At 42.4% G+C, this 20831-nt stretch overlaps 1 protein-coding gene across 1 annotated transcript; it reads right to left on the reverse strand.

Moving 5' to 3' along the window:
• Positions 1–263: 263 nt before the first annotated feature.
• LOC138784103 (uncharacterized transmembrane protein DDB_G0289901-like) lies at positions 264–1778 on the reverse strand. The gene has a single exon (XM_069959619.1). The coding sequence runs from the start codon at positions 1776–1778 to the stop codon at positions 264–266; it is 1515 nt and encodes a 504-aa protein (XP_069815720.1).
• Positions 1779–20831: the final 19053 nt, after the last annotated feature.

Below are 20831 nucleotides of genomic sequence, written 5' to 3' on the forward strand. Positions count from 1 at the left end.
CTCCTGCTCCGGTACCGGTCATGCTGCTGGATGGATGCCGTTCTGCTTTGCTTTTCATCTCTCCTTGTGTAATGGTCTGTGTCCTGGTATCTGCTTCATGCTCTTGAGACTGAACTGGCGGACATAGAAACCTTCCTTCAGTGGCCAGGAGTCATTTCCAGAAGTCTCAGCAGCCAAAGATTAAACAGAAGGGTTTTCAGATGATTTCAAAAGTCTGCAGTGGGAAAAGAACAAGAGTCACAGCTGTTAGCAACTTTCCCACATCACCTTCCTCCCTGTGCAGCAGCCATTGCTCCCATCTGTGCAGCAGCCATTGCTCCCGTCTGTGCAGCAGCCATTGCTCCCGTCTGTGCAGCAGCCATTGCTCCCATCTGTGCAGCAGCCATTGCTCCCATCTGTGCAGCAGCCATTGCTCCCATCTGTGCAGCAGCCATTGCTCCCGTCTGTGCAGCAGCCATTGCTCCCGTCTGTGCAGCAGCCATTGCTCCCGTCTGTGCAGTAGCCATTGCTCCCATCTGTGCAGCAGCCATTGCTCCCATCTGTGCAGCAGCCATTGTTCCCGTCTGTGCAGCAGCCATTGCTCCCGTCTGTGCAGCAGCCATTGCTCCCGTCTGTGCAGCAGCCATTGTTCCCGTCTGTGCAGCAGCCATTGCTCCCGTCTGTGCAGCAGCCATTGTTCCCGTCTGTGCAGCAGCCATTGCTCCCGTCTGTGCAGAAGTCCTTGCTCCCGTCTGTGCAGTAGCCATTGCTCCCGTCTGTGCAGCAGCCATTGCTCCCGTCTGTGCAGCAGCCATTGCTCCCGTCTGTGCAGAAGTCCTTGCTCCCGTCTGTGCAGTAGCCATTGCTCCCGTCTGTGCAGCAGCCATTGCTCCCGTCTGTGCAGTAGCCATTGCTCCCGTCTGTGCAGCAGCCATTGCTCCCGTCTGTGCAGCAGCCATTGCTCCCGTCTGTGCAGCAGCCAATGCTCCCGTCTGTGCAGCAGCCATTGCTCCCGTCTGTGCAGCAGCCATTGTTCCCGTCTGTGCAGCAGCCATTGTTCCCATCTGTGCAGCAGCCATTGCTCCCGTCTGTGCAGCAGCCATTGTTCCCATCTGTGCAGCAGCCATTGCTCCCGTCTGTGCAGAAGTCCTTGCTCCCGTCTGTGTAGTAGCCATTGCTCCCCTCTGTGCAGCAGCCATTGCTCCCGTCTGTGCAGAAGTCCTTGCTCCCGTCTGTGCAGTAGCCATTGCTCCCGTCTGTGCAGTAGCCATTGCTCCCGTCTGTGCAGTAGCCATTGCTCCCGTCTGTGCAGTAGCCATTGCTCCCGTCTGTGCAGCAGCCATTGCTCCCGTCTGTGCAGCAGCCATTGCTCCCGTCTGTGCAGCAGCCATTGCTCCCATCTGTGCAGCAGCCATTGCTCCCGTCTGTGCAGCAGCCATTGTTCCCGTCTGTGCAGCAGCCATTGTTCCCATCTGTGCAGCAGCCATTGCTCCTGTCTGTGCAGCAGCCATTGTTCCCATCTGTGCAGCAGCCATTGCTCCCGTCTGTGCAGAAGTCCTTGCTCCCGTCTGTGTAGTAGCCATTGCTCCTCTCTGTGCAGCAGCCAATGCTCCCGTCTGTGCAGCAGTCATTGCTCCCGTCTGTGCAGCAGCCATTGCTTCTGTCTGTGCAGCAGCCATTGCTCCCGTCTGTGCAGAAGTCCTTGCTCCCGTCTGTGCAGTAGCCATTGCTCCCGTCTGTGCAGCAGCCATTGCTCCCGTCTGTGCAGCAGTCCTTGCTCCCGTCTTTGCAGAAGCCATTGCTCCTGTCTGTGCAGCAGCTCTCCCCGTGTCCTGGTGCCCCTATCCCAGCCTAAAGTGGTCGCATGGCTGAGGACTATCAAAAAGATAAAGTCCAGTCCCTGTACCTAGAGGGATGGAACTTTCCAGTTAGTCGGGCTAAAGCCAGAGAACAGTAAGGAGATGTCTGGAATCTGAGCCACATAGCACTGCAACAGTTTTATGGATTTGTTTACAGTTATAAATCTCTTACTTTCATTTTTCCACCAAACGGTATAGAAGAAACCTGGGTCCCTTACAGCAAAGTCTATCCTGTCTTGCAGTAACCTCTGGTGAACAATAGGGGGTTTATTAAGACCAACTTTAAATTAGGCCCTGCCCCTTTTCCCCTAGTCTTCTGCTCTTCTTCCCGGCGCACGGCCCTTTGTAAATACGGCCCGCCATGCTCCCAATCTTGTGCCCGAAGCAATAAAGTTACACCTGCTTTGTGTTATAATAAATTAGGCGCGCATGGGGGGCACGTCTTGCCGCATTCCCACGAGTCCCTTCTGCCCACTTGCAGGGGATACGGCAGGGGTACGCCAGGGAGAAGGAGTGAATAAATGTCTCCCTTGGGATTTGCCCTTGAAGGGATGTGTACACAAAATGTACAAAAATTAGAACAATAAACTGCAATAGGTTACTGCAAGACACATTAGAACTCCAGTGGTATGCCGGCAATCTATTGTGTCTTGCAGTAACCCGAGCACCCTGATGCTTGATCGAGCACTATGGTCGATAGAGCATGCTCGCTCAACACTCACACTCAGTATACACCTACAATCAGGAAAGGACAGTAGAGAGATGATTTTAGAGGCAGCTACAACCTCATCCTTGGGCCTCAGCTAATAGGAACCCTGCAGTGCAGATTGTAAGAGCTAGTCTGGATTCTGGAGGAATTAGGTGTCTTGGAATTGCCAAACCAGATCTTGAACAGATACTGTACATAGACTATTATAGCCTGCAGGAAGAAGTGTCAGGGGAGCTGTATACAGAACCTTCTAAGGCCTCATTCCCACATTGTAAAACAGTGGCCATTCTGTGACACAGCCATGTGCCGCACTTTACATTGTCTGCACAGTCAACAGACATGTCAGATTTTTGTGTGGCCACATAGAGTCCGGGCCAGAGTTTATACAGTGTGCTGTCCACAGTAATTGAAGCGGTTGGCCAGTGTCTTTAACAATGGCCGTTGTTGCAAACGGGCAATGACGGCCGTTGTTTAATGAATTTTTACTTTGTGTGAACTTAGTCTAAGGCTATGTTAACACTATGTATATTTCCGTAAAACTACGGCCGTTGTTGCGGATTGCTACAAAATATATGTGACGTTGCCACCTATGGAATCCCAGATGGAGTGTATACACATAGTATAGACTTCGGCTGGGATCCCTAGCGATGCCGCGAGAAACTGACATGGTATGCACACATGGTATACACTTCGGCCGGGATCCTTAGCGACGCCGCGAGAAACTGACATGTCCTGAGAAACAAAACCCTGCCAGTGCACAGTTTCGAGCAAACGGCTCCGGCCACATGCTCCATTGTGTGCAGTGGAGAGTTCTGATGCGGGCAAGCACAGATGCTCCTGCATCAAAACAAAGCGGCGCTAAAGATCATCCGACCGTCCGGATGATCTTTTCTGAGACCGACCATTCCGTAACACAGCCAGGTCAAGGAACAACCGGTCTCTTACAAGGTCTGAACATGGCCTAAATGTGTGTACTGTTACTACTGTGCTGTATCAACTATAGGTCTCTAGTGACATAACAAAGTCACCATCTGTCCTCTAATAATTACGAGATGACTCTGCTCTACTTGTCTCAGTCTCTACGGCAAAGCTTAAAGGGAAATAGAAAATATTAGCCTAATATGTTTGTTGTAGTCTCTAGTTTGCAAAATGGCAAATTTCAAGATTTTTTTTTTTCTGGTAAAAAAAACCCCATAGCAATAAAAAAACATAACTTCTAATGTAAATATATTTTCTACATTGTTATTTTCCGATTTTCAAATATTTCTTTACTATTCTTCCCATACACTACACACAAAAGCAACTTTATCAATTACTTCTACAATGTCAAACTGGAAACTTCAGCTCTAGTTTCAAACATAGAAACACATTTTTTTTGGTAAGGAACCGGACGCCCTACTGTGACTTGTTCAACAAAGTTTTGTGCAATCTGGAGTCCCCTGAGTTCGCAGCTATACATTGAGTGCCAGAATAAAAAAAAAAAGAGGGAAAAAAAATCGGCAGTTTACAGTCATCCCTTCCTTCTGCTTCTTGCATCCGCCACACAGCAGGACTTATTTCAGCAATATAGAAAAGGAGAACATTTCCAGAAGTCGAACGCATTTCAAAAATTCACCCACTGCAGAGAAAACAAGCGAGTCCTCATATAGTGAATCAAGCTGATTTCCAAAGCCGGGGTTGATCTCCGGGTAGTTACAGTGCGCGCTCTGCTTGGTTTTGCAATGTTAAAATTGAAATAAAACGTTACCGGGACAAGTTGTTTCTATGAAATCACTAACAAGATTGTAAATACGGATAGAAAAAAATATGTAGAAAAAAAATCAACGATAATCAAGGAGGAAATGGAATCTAAAGTAGATAAATGATACAGATATAGCAGAGCTAAAATTATCCTCCTCCGCTGCAGAAATTTTTGACATTGCTATTTACTTTATTTCCTCGACATAGCCGTGTGATTAGAGTAATGATAAAAGGGTGAAAAAAAAATGTTTTTAAATCAACTGGTGCCAGAAAGTTATATAGATTTGAAAATTACTTGTATGTTAAAATGTCCAGTGTTCCAGTACTTATCAGCTGCTGTATGTCCTGCAGGAAGTGGTATATTTTCTCAAGTCTGACACAGTGCTCTCTGCTGCCACCTCTGTCCATGTCAGGGACTTTCCAGAGCAGTAGCAAATCCCCATAGAAAACCTCTCCCGCTCTGGATAGTCCCTGACATGAAAAGAGGTGGCAGCAGAGGGCACTGTGTCAGACTGGAGAGAATACACGACTTCCTGCAGGACAAACAGCAGCTGATAAGTAATAGAAGAATGGAGAGTTTGAAATAGAAGTAATTTACACATTTATATATTTATTTATATATAAATTTATAATTTATATTCTGACACCAGTTGATCTGAATATATATATATATATATATATATATATATATATGTGTATATATTTTTTATATATATATATATATATATATATATATATATATATATATAAAATTGGAGTACCCCTTTATATTTAAATATTTGTTTCTCACATTTTACTGCCCAAATTAAGAATGGAACAGAGGTGAATTTTCGATCACTTTTTAATCCATGTTTTTTGGGAGGCGACATTACAAAAACAGTCATTCTTGTGTTTATCTGAGAACATTCACCAGGATAGCTAAATGACATCATTTTAGTACAGCAGTTCTCACATTTCCGAATGCGTTGATAACAATTATGTTTATTGATATTAATTAGCTTCTTTATTTTATTTCTTTTTTTATTTTATTTTCATATGATAAATTGAATAGGGGTTGTTTTTTAAGACTTGTTCAAATTACTTTTACTTATACTATGGCAATACTGTATGGGCAAAATCTGACTGTTGTTATTGGTCCTCTTAGTACATCCAGCCTCTGTACTAGGAGTACTAAGATGGCAAACCTAGGGATCTCTAGGCTTTTTTTAAGGCTTCTGGCTTCTCCTGGCTCGGCCCCTCACAATTGGGGCTGACACTGCCTAGATGCTGCATTTACTATTTACCTAGGCATCTAGGGGACTAAACTGTGGGTACACCGTAAGCTGTACTCAACCACTGCCTCCTATTTGCATGGAGCAGACACAGTTCCTGAGCTTGCCACCATACAGCTCTACTTTCCCATTCTCACCACCATGCAGCCTTGCCGAAATTATGATATACAGTACATTGGTAAGGGGTTATGTCTTTGATAATACTGTATGCATACGCATGTAGGTAGACCGAAACGCACTCTTTGTTATTTGTTCATGAATGTTGGGCGAACACAAACCAATCACAATCTTTTTTTTTTTTTTTTATTTGTTCGGGATCTGAACCGACCATTGGAATGTTTGCTCATCACTAATCAGTAGATCAGCCTTGTTATCTAAATCCTCTTATACACAACAAGAAGAGTGAATTAGATCATTGATCAATGTTCTGAGATCATGAAGGTGTCATAATATGTAACAAAGGATAATTTTATTTATTTTTTAATTTAAAGGGTTACGCCACTTGTGAAAATGTAACCCTGTTAAATTCCTATCCATTATCTAAGCTTGTATGTAATAGTTTTCAATTACATGAATTGGCCGTTTGTCTGCAGCACATCCTGACTTACACCCTGAAGCTGCAGAGAATCCTCACTTCCTGGTCTATCTGGTCAACAGTCTGGTCTCCACTCCTCTGCCTTGCCCCTCCCTTCTGAGACCAAAGTCACATGATTTGTCTCAACTGTTGCCAGACAAGCTGTAACACCTCGTCTGCAACCCAGCCCACCACTGACATAACACCAGACCCTAGCCATGGAGAGGGGAAGCAACAAAACAGTGACAGCCTCCTGAGCAGTATAGGGGAATGGAAACATAGTTGTTTCATCTCTATCGCTTTCTAATCTATGTAGATGCACAGATAGATAGAAGATAGATAGATAGATAGATAGATAGATAGATAGATATTTTGTTTACAGTGCAAAGCAGAAGCAGATTGAGCCAACCATGGGCAGGTGCTACAAGATGAGGCTGGCACTTGGCAGTTGGTTCTGAGGTGCAATGCATGCTTGGAGATGTAGTTTCCCGGCTGGCTCCATCTTGGATATAGACCAACTTTTAAAAAAAATTGTAACTCAGGAAGGGCAGCAGCTAGAAAGATGGGAGATGGCTCAAAATATTCAGGGTTACTTGGTGAGTAAGACCAGCTAGGTTTGGGAGCATTTCATTTTTTAGCTATTCAGATTTTTAAATATTTGCATTCAATTGTAAACCCAAACCAAAAAACAACCCAAAAATAATTTAAAAATTGGGTTAAAAAAAAAAAAGGCAAATAATCAAGCACATCCGATCTTTTTGATTTTGGAAATATTTTTTATGAAACGGGAAACATCTAGTTTCTTATTCTTTGGCTGTTGCGTCTGTAGTTAGTGTACTATGTGTTCTGTATGTCATGGGTGACTAGCCCTCCAACAGTTTCAGTGACTGATGGATAACAAGTTTTCAAATATGTGATGCAGATGCAAGGAGCAAGATGTGCATATCTTGACAGTTTCATACATCACCCGGTTAAGCTGTCTGAGATAAGAGTTGTTGGCAAAGCCAGTGCTAGTGCTGCCATCTGTTTAGTTGATATAGATTGTGAGTAAAATGGCTTTTATTTCAGCATCCTCTGAACTGTAGAGAAATTCATTTCAAGGCACATGGTATAATCTTTGCATAATGCATTCTGTTACAATGTAACATTTATAAACTGCAACCTTATTTATAAACTGAGTCAATTTAATTACACTATAGAATTGGTTTGTCTCAATAGAAACGTTGGCGAATACATAAATATTTATAAATAATCTAGACTAGGAGGACCCAGCATCAATAATGGAGTGTATTCATGCAATCAGACGCTATTGTAAGGGCCCTTGTGCATTAATACTGTGCGGATTAGGAGAAGCCTTGGAGCTACAAGCAGCCAATCAGAGTTCAGGAATCATGGGGTAAACCATCCTGTGAAGCAAAGGAGACGGGGATAGTTAGGAGCTGGTGCCAGAGGTAACATAGATGCTTATTATCTAACACTGATCTAATATATAAGGTATGAAGCATACACCACTCTAATATTTACTGCATAGAATGGACAGCACAGGAGGTCACCTGATTCCTATAAAGAGATATAAAGTAGATAGATAGGAGACAGATAGATAGATAGATAGATAGATAGATAGATAGATAGATAGATAGATAGGAGATAGATAGATAGATAGATAGATAGATAGACAGCAGTAGCTTAGGTACCATAGAGGCAGGGCAGGCAGATGCTGTGGGGCCTGTGCCGCAGGGGGCCCGGGGATGCACAGGAAAGATAAGAGCCGACCTGTGTCCTTCTGCTTAACCCTCTATGTACTACAGTGTGTTAGTGAACCAAAGTTCACTTAAATGCTGGAACACACAAAAAAAAGGTTAAACAGCAAAAGACAAGGAGATCTCTACTTCACTGCTTGAACTCAGCAGCAGCAATCAAGTAGGAAACTGTGTGGAGCTTTGTGCAAAGGTCAGGGGTTATCAGTGCAGGAGCAGTGAAGAAGAAATCTCCTAGTCTTCTGCTTTTTAACCCTTTTTTGTGTTGCAGCATGTAATTGAACTCTGGATCACCTGCACACTGCAGTATGTAGGGGGTTAAGCAGAAGGTAGTCTGCTTCTGCACCTAAATATTTAAAGAGATTATCCAGCGCTACAAAAACATGGCCACTTTCCCCCCTCTCTTGTCTCCAGGTCAGGTGTGGTTTGCAATTAAGCTCCATTTACTTCAATGGAAATGAGTTTAAAACCCCACCCAATCTGGAGACAAGAGAGGGGGAAAAGTGGTCATTTTTTTGTAGCTCTGGATATCCCCTTAAATCATAAGGGCTCATAATGGGACCTTATAGTTAAATACAATGGACGGACAGAGCAAGCAGTCATTGGCCCTCTACTCTGCTAACCAGTCTTGGTTCTCCCTCTGGCCAAAAGAGATTTATTTTTTTTTTGCCACATCACCAAGCCTCTATTTATCTACCTATCTATGCAGTGCTTTGTGTTGCGTACAGGAGGGGGGCACCATACGTTTTTTTCCCTATGGGGCCCCATGAATCCTAGCTACACTCTTGATTTAAATTTTAACGTTTATATTAGCTGTCTCAGAAGGAAGGGGGAAGAGGGGGAGACAGAAAAAAAAAATCTCACACACAGTGTTTTGTGTCTTTAGCAGAAAGCAGTAGCTCAGAACTGGAGGAAGGAGACTGAATAGATAATAACAAGTATGGAGGAAATTGTTAGCCTCATCATAGGCTGCAACATATGAAAAGTTATGCTTATACTTTCTGTTCAGAGATTTTGTTGTAATCCAATATCTTTCATAATTATAAACCTATTACCAGAGGAATGCACCACAATATTTATTGTCCTGTTTCTACAGTTTATAGAAATACCCCATATTGTATGTGGCCCTATTGCACTACTTGACGCAAGCACAAGACTCAAATCAGCGCCAATGAATTTCAACGCCTCCATTATATTTGGTCATTTCTGGCTGTACCACTTCAGGTTGGCAGAGGCTCTGGGGTGCAAAAATATAAAAACCACCCCTAAAGGGACATCATTTAGAAAACGACACCCCTCGAGGAATGTAACAAGGGGTGTGGTGAGCATCTGGACCCCACAGGTGCTTCACAGATTTTCAGAACAATGTGGCATGAAAAATGAAACTTTTTACACTAAAACGTTGTTCCACCCTTCATTTTTTAATTTTTACAAGGGTATGAAAGAAAAAAAGAAACAAAGAAAAAAAAAAAACATGTAGAGCAGTTTCTCCCGTGTACGGAAATACCCCTCATGTGGACATAAAGTGCCAAGCGGGCGCAGCATGAGCCTCTATAGGAAAGGAGCGCCAACTGGCTTTTGGAAGCTGGATTTGACTGAAATGGATTTCAAGGGCCATGTCACATATACAAAGCTCCCATACAGCCAAAACAGTGGAAACCCCCACAAGTGACCCCATTCTAGAAACTACACCCCTCAAGGAATCTAACAAGGGGTAGAGTGAGCATATGAAACCCACTAGTAATGGGCACAAATGTGGAACAATGTGACATGAAAATGAAAAATGTAAGGCTAGACCAACATTATAATATAAAAAAATTTAATATTTCATTTTCACGCCACATTGTTCCACATTTGTGCCCGTCACCAGTGGGGTCCATATGCTCACTACACCCCTTGTTACATTCCCTGTGGGGTGTAGTTTCCAGAATGGGGTCACTTGTGGGGAGTTTAAACTGTCTTGGCAACACAGGAGGCTTTTAAATGCAACAAGGCCCTCAAAATCCATTCCTACCTAATCCAGTCTCCAAAAGTCAAATGGCGCTTCTTCCGTTTGGATGCTTACCCTCCACCCCCATGGAGCTTTATGTCCACATTTGGGGTATTTCCGTACTCATGTTGTGTTTTTTTTTATCTTTTTACCCATTGTAAAAATTAAAAAATCAAGACAAGCTCAATGATTTAGTGTAAAAATTAAATTTTTTTACACTAAATGTTGGTCTAGCCTTGATTATTTTCCATTCCCGCAAGGGGTTAAAAAAGGAAATGAAAGTAAAACGTGTAGGGTAATTTCCCCCAAGTACAAAAACACCCCACATGTGGACATAATGTGCCATATGGGCACAGGGCAAGGCACCAAAGGGACAGATCGCTATTAAAGTCTGGAATGGAGTGTGGAGGCCATGTCGCAATTACAAAGCCCCTGTGCGGCCAGGACAGTAAACCCCCCCCCCCCCACACACACACACAATTGACCCCATTCTGGAAAGTACGCCCCTCATGGAATCTAACAAAGGGTGCAGTGAGCATATGAACCCCACTGGTGATGGGCACATATGTAGAACATGTGGTATGAAAATAAAAAATACGATTTTTTTTTCCATTTTCACGGCACAAATGTGCCCGTCACCAGGGGGCCATATCCCTGCTGCACCCCTTGTTAGATTCCTTATTGGGTGTAGTTTCCATAATGGGGTCACTTTTGGGGCGTTTCTACTGTCCTGGCCGCACAGAGGCTTTGTAATTGCATCATGGCAAGCCTCTAAATGGGGGCCATGCCTATTTAGTTGGGGAAAAGGGACAATTTTTATTTATTTGTGGGTATTATGCTAATGATTAGTTTATAAGGTTGAAAATGACAGGTGTCCATCAAATTCAACCTGCATTGATCCAGAGGAAGGCAAAAAATCGTCGTGAGGCAGACAACAGTAGCCTCATCAGAGGGAAAAAATCTTTATACTGGGATTAGTATATGGGGTATGTAAATGTGTAATGTAGAGTAGTGTAAAACTTTATTTCATGTAGTGTAGTGTAATGTCGTGTTTTTTTTTACAGTAAAAAAAACCTACGTCAAAAAAGGAGCTGCTGATAAATGCCGCACTTATGTGTGGTACTTATCAGCAGACAGTGGCGGTAGGATATAGAAAAAGAAAGGGGTGGGGGAACCATGCACCAAAAAGGAGGAGTTGCTGATTAGCAGCGCACTTACGTGCGATGCTGATCAGCACTCGGCCGCGTTAGGACGCATGAAAAAAAAAAAAGTGGGGAAAAAAAAAACAATCTTTTTACGCCAAAGCAACTGATCAGTGTATAATATACACTGATCAGCAGCTAGGGGGCAGTAGAGCAAAGCTGCGAAGATTGCCGAAGATAGACAACGGGGGAGCCTGAAGAGCCATAGATAGCTGAAGATAGATGACAAAGAGCCGACAGGAGCCGAAGATAGATGACGGAAGAAGAGGACGCCGCGGGACCGCCGAATCTTCGCACAAGACGCCCAGATCAGGTGAGTATAGTGCATCTACACTATACGCACCTATTCTGCACTCCTCAGCTACCTAGCTGAGGGGTGAAGAACCCGGTAACACTTTTTTTTAACACTTTAATCACCGTGATGGGCCAGCCGACGAGTAGAGATGGCCAGCCATCTTTCCCGATCACTGTGTGTGTACACACAGCGATCGGGAAAACCGCGGGTGTAAATGTACAACAGTTTGCGTTAAGGAACGGACTTCGGGGGCGTACGTTAAGGGGTTAAGGAGCTGGGGAAGCTGAGCAGATTGATATCTAGCTTTATGGGTTCCTGGATATTGAGCTTTGCTAATTCTAGGTTTTGGAGTCCAGTGGGCGGTCCTTGTCCAACTACAAATGAAAGCAAATGTGCCTGGGGTAAAAAAAAAAAAAAAAATATATATATATATATATATATATATATATATATATATATATATATATTAGGATAATAAGAAACTAAGTAATATAAAGGCAGACTAGATAAATTGGAGGGGTATGTTCTGCCGACAATCTTCTAGGTTTTCTAGGGTTTATAGCATTTTGCATTATCAGTAATTTTGCTATGGATGTAACCAAGATACATCTTGAAACCTCTTCAACAAAATGCCGGAAATCTTGTTAATGGGATTCACCTGCTCTTTACCATTATTATTTCTATAGTGAGTGATCCCAGCGTGAAGCCTTATTTGCATTGTCAGTCTACATGCATGTTTACTCCATCAATCCTTCCTCTTACTGTGCCATGAGCCACCAGACAAGAGAAACAAGAATTATGCAGAAGTTATAAGATTATGGGGGAAATATGTCATTCCCTGTGCTGGGGCAGAGCACCACATCTGCACAAAAATGCTCACACAAGTTCTGTCTTGCACAACATTTTTTGTGTAACATTTTGTTTCTATAACATAGGGCTGTCAGGGAAAGAAAAAAAAACAACATTTTTTCCTGGCTACTCTTGTGCAGGAAAGGATACCCCCCCCCCCCCAATATGCACATTACATTCGAACCTGCCATTAGAGGTCTACTGTAAAAATGGTACCACCAAAATATCCCTTTTTTTGTCTCCGCTTTGGTGAGCTGAAACTTGCATATGTGTAATATCCCAGTACAGATGTGCCACTAGTCCTGTATACCACCATTCTAAAGTTAACTCTGTCAGGTGTCACACTCTGGGATGATGGGTGCCTTTCTGCACAATCACCACTAGGTGTCTCTCTCTCCCCTCTTTGTTCTATGCCCAGCTGAAGGTTTAAGGGTTAACAGATGTTCTTCTGTTCACTGTTCTAACCAATCATTGGTGCAGGGACCACACACACACTCTATCCTCTTACACTTCTTCCTTCTCCTCTTTCCAGCATGATTCCCATGTTAGACCCAGTCACCCCTATATAATCTAGTTAGTTCCTAGTAGGAGGGGTCTTCTGTAGTGGAGTTGAAGAGAGACAAAGAGACACAGTTTTGTCAGTGAAAGACCCATCAAGTTAAGATGCAATGCTAAGCCCAAAGGTGGGTCACCTGGGTTCAACCTTGCCTTTGCCTGGGATCCTTATAAACAGTCAGGAGACTCTACCAAGTCAACAATTGATCCTCAGTGGGACAAAGGGCCTTAGCCGAAGTATTCCACTGGTATTTATTTGGCCTTCTCAAGTAATCGTGAAAAGTAATCGTGAAAATCGTGAAGTTTGCCCTTCATATTTTAATGACAACTAGAACTGCCATAGCAAGGAAGTGGAAATCATTGGAGGTCCCTGCTCTAAAAGAAATTTTAGCTGCGGTAAACTTTAATTACCAAATAGAACTCTCTATTGCTATTAGATCGGACAAGGCGAGTTCAGTTGAAAAACTCTGGCACAAGTGGAGGAGCCATCAGGAGTCTTTATAAATTAGGATTCTGTATGTGACCAACCGTTACCTACTCAAGAAGAGTGTGAGTAATCTATTTCGCACTAAGTGACCTTATTATTACACTATACATATTGCAGCAATAAAGGAACCATTAGATGTTTATTTATGTTGTATTATGTTTTCTTTTATTTCATTACTGTTTGGTCAGTTGTTTGCTGACCCTGTTACATTTTCTTGTAAAATTGAAAAATTTTCAATAAACTATTTGTCATAAAAAGAAAAGTTAGCTTTGCCCAGCAGTTCAAGCCTGGGACACGTGCTACCAAACCTGAAAGTCTTTAGGCTCGTCTGGTAAAAAGCGGTCTTATTCAGTTCATTTCTTCTAACAGTGAGTACGAGTTTTTCTTCTTCTGCAACACTAAGTCACTCTTCACACTATTTCGGCAGAGTACTGCACTAAATAGGCAAGGTCCTTCTACTGTCAGTCACTATTTCAAGTACAACCTTCACCTGAACCTCATGGCCATGACAAAAGCCCCAATGAAAACACCAGAGACCGCTAGCTCTATGCCTTTCGGGTCACGGCATATGTTTGAAGGGGCAATCCGGGGGGGGGGGGGGGGGGGGAAGAGTCACTAAAGGGCAGTAACATATTGAGGCTATACAGCTTTCTGATCCCTCTCTTTGTTTCTTCAAATAGACATTGGTTCCTTTCCTGCTTCTGTTGAGTGTCCAGACAATTCACTTTCTTTACAGATGTGTCCATCCTTAGCTTTTTATAAGTTAAGGGATAGAATGTGTTTTCCCTGTCATCCTCCATCACAATATCCTGACATGTTATAAAGGACCTCATTTAGATAACTCAGTGCCTCCTCTCAAAGACTATCATAGTAGTTACACTTAAGAAGGAAGGCTGAACAAGCATAGCACACATGGTGCTCAGGTCAAGCACCTTCAATAACTCATGGCCGAATGGTCGGCCATCAGTTACATCTATTGCCTGCTAGCATACCGCCGGAATTCTAATGTGTCCAGTGCCACACCGGTCCTCTGGCTCCATGTGGTATTACAACTTTTAACAATACCACACAGAAACTTATGGCAAGAGCGGTTCCTTATGCTTTCATAGCATGGAAAGCCTAAAGCAGGGGAATAAAACATGCAGCCCTCCAGCTGTTGCAAAACTACAATTCCCATCATGCAATGGATGTTCAGGCATGATGGGAATCGTAGTTTTGCAACAGCTGGAAAGCCACAGTTTGAAACAAGTAGCCTAAAGAATGTACCAAGGAGTCCCTATCACCACTTACTACTAATTATAATAATTATTATTATTATTATTATTATTATTACTGCTATTACTTCTACGTAGTGTTCTTAATAATATTACTACTTATTATTATTACTACTACTACTAATTATTATTATTATTATTAATAATAATAATAATAATAATAATAATAACGTTTCTTTGAGAATCTAGAATTCTTTTTAATTCTCTTACTTTTATCCTACAGAGGTTTGTGATATTTCAGAGAACAATGCATGTCCTGTACAGTAATCGTTCTAAAGCCTCCTGCCATTTTTAGTACCTTTTGCTAACTTCTTTTGTTCACTGTGAATGTTGCTGTTCTCATGCCTCAGGACGGAGCCCGGATCGTGCATTCTCTTTACACTAGGATGAGCTTTCTACTGTGCTCATCATTACTCTCTGCTGAGCCATGAATTTTGTATGAGGGGGGGGGGGGGGGGGGGGGGGCAGCAACAAGTCGGCAGGCATTTCTACCATGATGAACGAGCTCTACCGGCCAGGCAAGTGTAACATATGGTTGGGTTCACTGGGAGTATTCTTTTGATCAGTAGATTAAAGCAAAACCAGCAGCAAAACAGTCACATTGGTTCAGATTTTTCAAACCACTCGAAACTGTTTTTCCCTGCAGCAACCAATCACAGCTCTGCTTTATTTTCTATGGCTTATTAAAATATGAAGCACAAGCTGTGATTGGTTGTTGAAGGAAATCCAAGCAGTGTCAATGTCAAACTGATGGTGGATTCTCTCCAGTCTGACACAGTGCTCTCTGCTGCCACCTTTGTCCATGTCAGGAACTGTCCTGAGCAGGAGAGGTTTTCTATGGGGATTTGCTGCTGCTCTGGACAGTTCCTGACATGGACAGAGGTGGCAGCAGAGAGCAGTGTGTCAGACTGGAGAGAATACATCACTTTCTGCAGAGTATACAGCAGCTGATACATACTGGAAGACTTGATTTAAAAAAAATAGAATATAGAATAATATATATGTATATATATATATATATATATATATATATATATATATATATATATATATATATTATGAAGGAATTTGAAAATTAGAAAAACTTCCTATCTTCCATTTACATTTTATAACCCCACACTAGCTGATCTATTTGAAGAAAATTCAAAGAAAATGCTTAAAGTTTATCCCCGTAAGATTTTTAGAACGGGGACGTGGTTTGACACACTGGAGAGAAGCACCAACTAAAGCAAGTTGCTGTTGGGGCTCTACCGTCCAGCAGGGTACAGCTATTAGATATGGGGAAAACCAAACAAGAGTCCGGATGCCTCCCTGACCACTGCCCGACACATTTTAGCTTATTTTCACCAATTTTCAGGCAAGGAAGCCCATGATTTTGAAACATTAAGGGCCCCCATAATGGCTCTGGAAAAGACAGATACCTCTGCCGCACACACAGGACCAAAGCAAAAAAGTGTGCGTTCATCACAACCTGCGCCACTATCGTCACAGACCCCGGAGAGAGCAGTAATGTCCGTAACAACGTTCCACGACTGAGGAAAGTGTGGAAGTACAGACCACCCTGAGCTCTTCACCTGCAGGTTCAGCACTGCCACTGCCTTAGGATTTGCCTGCACCCACTAAAGCTCTCCATTAGTCGAGATGAGGGCACTAGAATCGGGCTTAGGCTCCTAAGATCGCTACACACTAGAGATGAGAACTTTTCAAAAGTTTGGTTCAGCAGGTTTACAGAACTTTAATGTAAATATCACGCTTGTCTGAAGCAAACCTTAAACAAACTGCACTGCTGGCATCCGATTGCAGACGTTTAGCAGTTTTTGTGCTGATAAAAAATTTTTCTCCTCTCTACTTACCTGTCTGTGCTCCCCCGGTGTCCTCCTTCTCTGGTCCGTGCAGCCTACAAAACCTTGTTCAGCAAATCACTGACTGAGACAAGGCCATTGCTGAGTCAGTCAGTGATTGGCTGTCACTGAGTGACAGCTTGCTCACCCAGTCTCAGACCAAAGTGCTGTCCCGTCTAACTGGCCGTGGCGCTGTCCCGTCTGCACTGAACCAAACTTTTTGAAAAGTTCAGAATGACTCTCGGTTCTGGAAGTTCAGTTCTTTCATGTCACCTTCAGATGTAGAGGAAAATTAACGTCCTTCTACAAAAAGTACACTTCTGAAGACACCAAATAATTTTGCACAAACTAAAAATAACAGGTTTTGGCTATGTTCACTCAACAATTTTAAACGCCCATTGTTTAACCCTTAGAGGACAAGGCCAATTTAAATTTTAGCATTTTTGTTTTTTTTCTCCCTGTGCTTAAAAGGCCATAGCACTTGTATTTTTTCACCTAGAAACCAACATGAGCCCTTATTTTTTGCACCACTAATTGTACTTTGCAATGACAGGCTGAATTTTTTCATATAGTACACTGCAAAAAAAACTGCAGAAAAAAATTAAATGTGTGGTGAAAATACAAAAATAAAAAGCTCATTTTTTTACGCTGTTCGCCCTGGGGTAAAACTGTCTTGTACTATATATTCCTCAAGTCGTTACTTATTACAATGATATATAACATGTATAACTTTTATATTATGTGATGGCTTTTAAAAAACTCAAACCATTGTTAACAAATATATGTTCCTTAAAATCGCTCCATTCCCAGGCTTATAGCGCTTTTATCCTTTGGTCTATGGGGCTGTGTCAGGTGTCATTTTTTTGCGCCATGATGAGTTCTTTCTATCGATACCTTGATTGCGCAATTTTGCACTCTGGTATTTTTTTGTGCTTACGCCATTTACCCTGCGAGATCAGGAATTAAATAAATTTATATTTTGGGCGTACCAAACACGTTTATTTATTTGTTTATTTATCTTTATTTATAACATGGGGAAAGGGGGGTGATTCAAACTTTTATTGGAGGAGGGAGCTTTTTAATAATAACAATTTTTTTTTTTTTTTTTTACGCTTATACTACAGTTAGAGATGAGCGAACTTTTCAAAAGTTCATTCCGATTGGACTTCCGGATTTTTTTAAAAAAGTTCGGTTCGACCGAATTTCGGATTTCTTCGGATTTCATAGTTTAAACCATCTATATCATAAGGGGGTAGTGTATATGGTTGAATTTAGGGCTCTACATGTCAGTAACATCATTATCTTTTCAATATCTCAAAGACAATTTTTTTTTCAGACTTCAATATTTACTATTACAGGGTCTATGCAGGAAGTTCACCATTACAGGGTCTATTCAGGAAATTCACCATTACTGGGTCTATGCAGGAAATTCACCATTACAGGGTCTATGCAGGAAAAAGCTTTTATTCTACACACATGCACGAGTTATATATTTGTGCCTCAGGAAAACACCTATGTCATATACACTCTTCAAAGGGTCTAACTATAGTACTTGTATATCTGTATAGCACGTTTTTGTTCTGTGCACCCTTTGCTCTCCTATGCCTAATCTATCTACCTATCTATCTTTCGCTCTCTCTATATTTCTCTCTCAATCACTATATGTTTCTCCTCTCCGCTTTCCTTTTATTCGTTTTGTCTGTGCTTTTGTGCAATATCTTCTCAGTGCAGCAGCAGCAGCGTTTTGTCACTGACTATCTCAGTGCACTGCTGTCTCCTTCCTCTCTCTGTGCAGACTGTGTAGTGCGGTCATGTGACCAATCCTCTTAGAGCAATACTGACGTCACAAAGGGGGTGGGCTAGTGCAACATCCCTGCTATTTGGATGTGTTCCGGGCATCATGGGAAAGCCCTTTTCCCGCCCAGAGCACTTCCTGCTTTCTAAAATGATGGCTGCCGTTTTAGAAAGCAAGAAAGAAAAAAAATTGGAGCGGACTTCCAAAAATCCGAATCCGACCGGACTCGGACTTTGGAAAAATCCGAACCGGATCCCATAATGGCTGAACCTGTTCACTCATCTCTAACTACAAGCCCCCCTGGGATTAGGGTTATTCCCCCTTGGGGGACTTCTAATATAAGTACACTGATCTTTAATTGAGATCTATGCAGTACAGTTATACTACATAGATCGATGAGATAGGCATTCTATGGCTTTCGGCTGCTGCAGCTGAAGGCAATAGAGTGCCGAGCCTTAAATAAATAAACATTTTTGGTATCGCCGCGTGCGTAATCGCCCGAACTGTTAATTTATCACATTTCTGATCTCACACGGTAAACGGCGTAAGCGCCAAAAAATCCCAACATGCAAAATTTTTGGTCACATCAAATCCAGAAAAATTGTAATAAAAAGTTGCATATGCGCAGTCAAGGTATCGATAGAAAGAAAAAATCATGACGCAAAAAATGACACCTCACACAGCCCCATAGACTAAAGGATAAAAGCGCTATAAGCCTGGGAATAGAGAGATGTTAAGGAACATACAGTATGTTGGTTATCAATGGTTTGAATTCTTTTACAAGCCATCAGATAAAATAAAAGTTATACATGTTACATGGACAGGCTCTGTCCTTAAGGGGTTATTTAAGTCTAGGCTTGACGCAGTGAGCACGTTCAGAACCCTTTTGGATGTGGCTATTTTTAAAGGTCCATTGGATTTTTTTGAAAAGATAGCAAAAAAAAAAAAAAAAAAAATCTGTGTATAAGTAACTTAAAAAATATCTATTGTTAAATAACCTGGGGGTCGCCTGCTGCAGCAAGCCCATCCTGCCTTGTGGTGGACACTGGTGAAGACCAGCAGCCCTTTAGACTCCGCTCCTTGGTGCAGCTTACACCATCGCTAGCGGTCGTACAGCGGATCCACGACTCCAGTCGTTACACATCGTGTGATCTAACGGCCGCTGTTCTATGCATCATGTGATCTAACGACGGTTATTCTATGCGTTGTGTGATCTAATGGCCATTGTTTCCACAGACTTCAACTTGAACATGGCCCAACAATAGTCTTTGTTGGAAGACTTTGCCTTATCTACTTCCTTGCCCTCAGCCACAAAGCCATATCTTGCACTTCAAGATCACATGACTCGGTTATTATAATCCTCCCTATTGTTTTCCCGTTACTTCTTATTGCAGTTTGTCGAGACTTTGACCTAACTTCTAAGTAGTTAGAAAACCCCAAGTAAAACTCATCAGTTAAACAAGTTAATAGACTGTCCGCCAAGGGAAGGAAAAACAAAAAAAAAAGTTGTGAGCGAAGAGATTCTTTACCTGTGTGATAAATGATGGGAGAAGGTAGAGCCGTCCGGGTCATTTATCTTCCATAAACCAGCAGGTTACTTCTCAAGAAGGAATATACTTGTAACATCCTATTGTTCTAGATAAGCTACAAACACAAATGAGCAAGCAAAGAAGAGAAAGAAAACCTATTGTTTCCCAAGTCTTCCCAGAAACCTCAAGACTCGGAGACATTTTCCTCTTATTCTTTCCCTTCTCTTTGTTTGATGTTAATTACTTTGCCAGTGTCTGGCCTGATGGATATTTCTCCGCCAGTCTATAGTGTGTCATGGTGATTTATGTCGCGGACTGGGATTACTATTTACAATGCTGGTTCCTTCCGCAATTAAAATTGAAAATGGGTGTGCGGCTTTATGGTCGGAGAAATAATTAATCAGGGCATTTGAATAATTGAGCGATCATTAAATACATTAAAATCTAATGAATTTGGCTTTTTTTTCCCCCGTACTCTGTTGTTCACCGCTATTTATAGTTAGTCATCTAACCGCTAGAATGGCAGGACCGGAGAATGGCTGAAGTTAGAGAGATTACAAAGTAGCGTTCTTTATACAAGTATTGTGCCAAGAATCCATCATAGGTTTGTACGTACTTTATATTTACAGATGTACAGGATTACATTTAGTTAAAGGGGCACCCCAACAACAGGTTAAAAAAAATAAACATACTACAGAAGCATATAGCATTGCCTACCTGTCTGCCCCATTCTGAAAACATGAAAAATCTGGTAAATGGTGAGGTGGGCTGGAGAGGCTGGTCAGAGATGGTGACATCACTCAGGGGGTGGGGCTACAGACAAGATCCAGCAAATGCTCCTGTAACATTAGACGTGTTGTCTACAAAGAGCAAGGAGCTGGAGACAAAGCACATCTTGTAGACTAAGGTTTAGGGTATGTCCACACTACAGAATCCCATTGAATCACCGGCCACAGATTCCGCAGGTCGCCCCCGTTTGTGGCCGCATGCATCTCCGCTGGTCCCATAGGCTTCACTCTATGATTTAGCAGATTACGCCGTCCGCCCAAAAAATGAACCCGCTTATTCTTCAGGCGGACGGTGGAATCTGCCAAACCATAGAATGAGGCCTAAGGGATCAGCGGA

This window comes from Dendropsophus ebraccatus, chromosome 2 (genome assembly GCF_027789765.1).
Source record: "Dendropsophus ebraccatus isolate aDenEbr1 chromosome 2, aDenEbr1.pat, whole genome shotgun sequence".
Taxonomy (NCBI): Eukaryota; Metazoa; Chordata; class Amphibia; order Anura; family Hylidae; genus Dendropsophus; species Dendropsophus ebraccatus.

Coding starts and splice junctions, on each gene's coding strand:
- LOC138784103 (XM_069959619.1), bottom strand. CDS start 1,778: ATGGCTTCTGCAAAGACGGGAGCAAGGACTGCTGCACAGACGGGAGCA.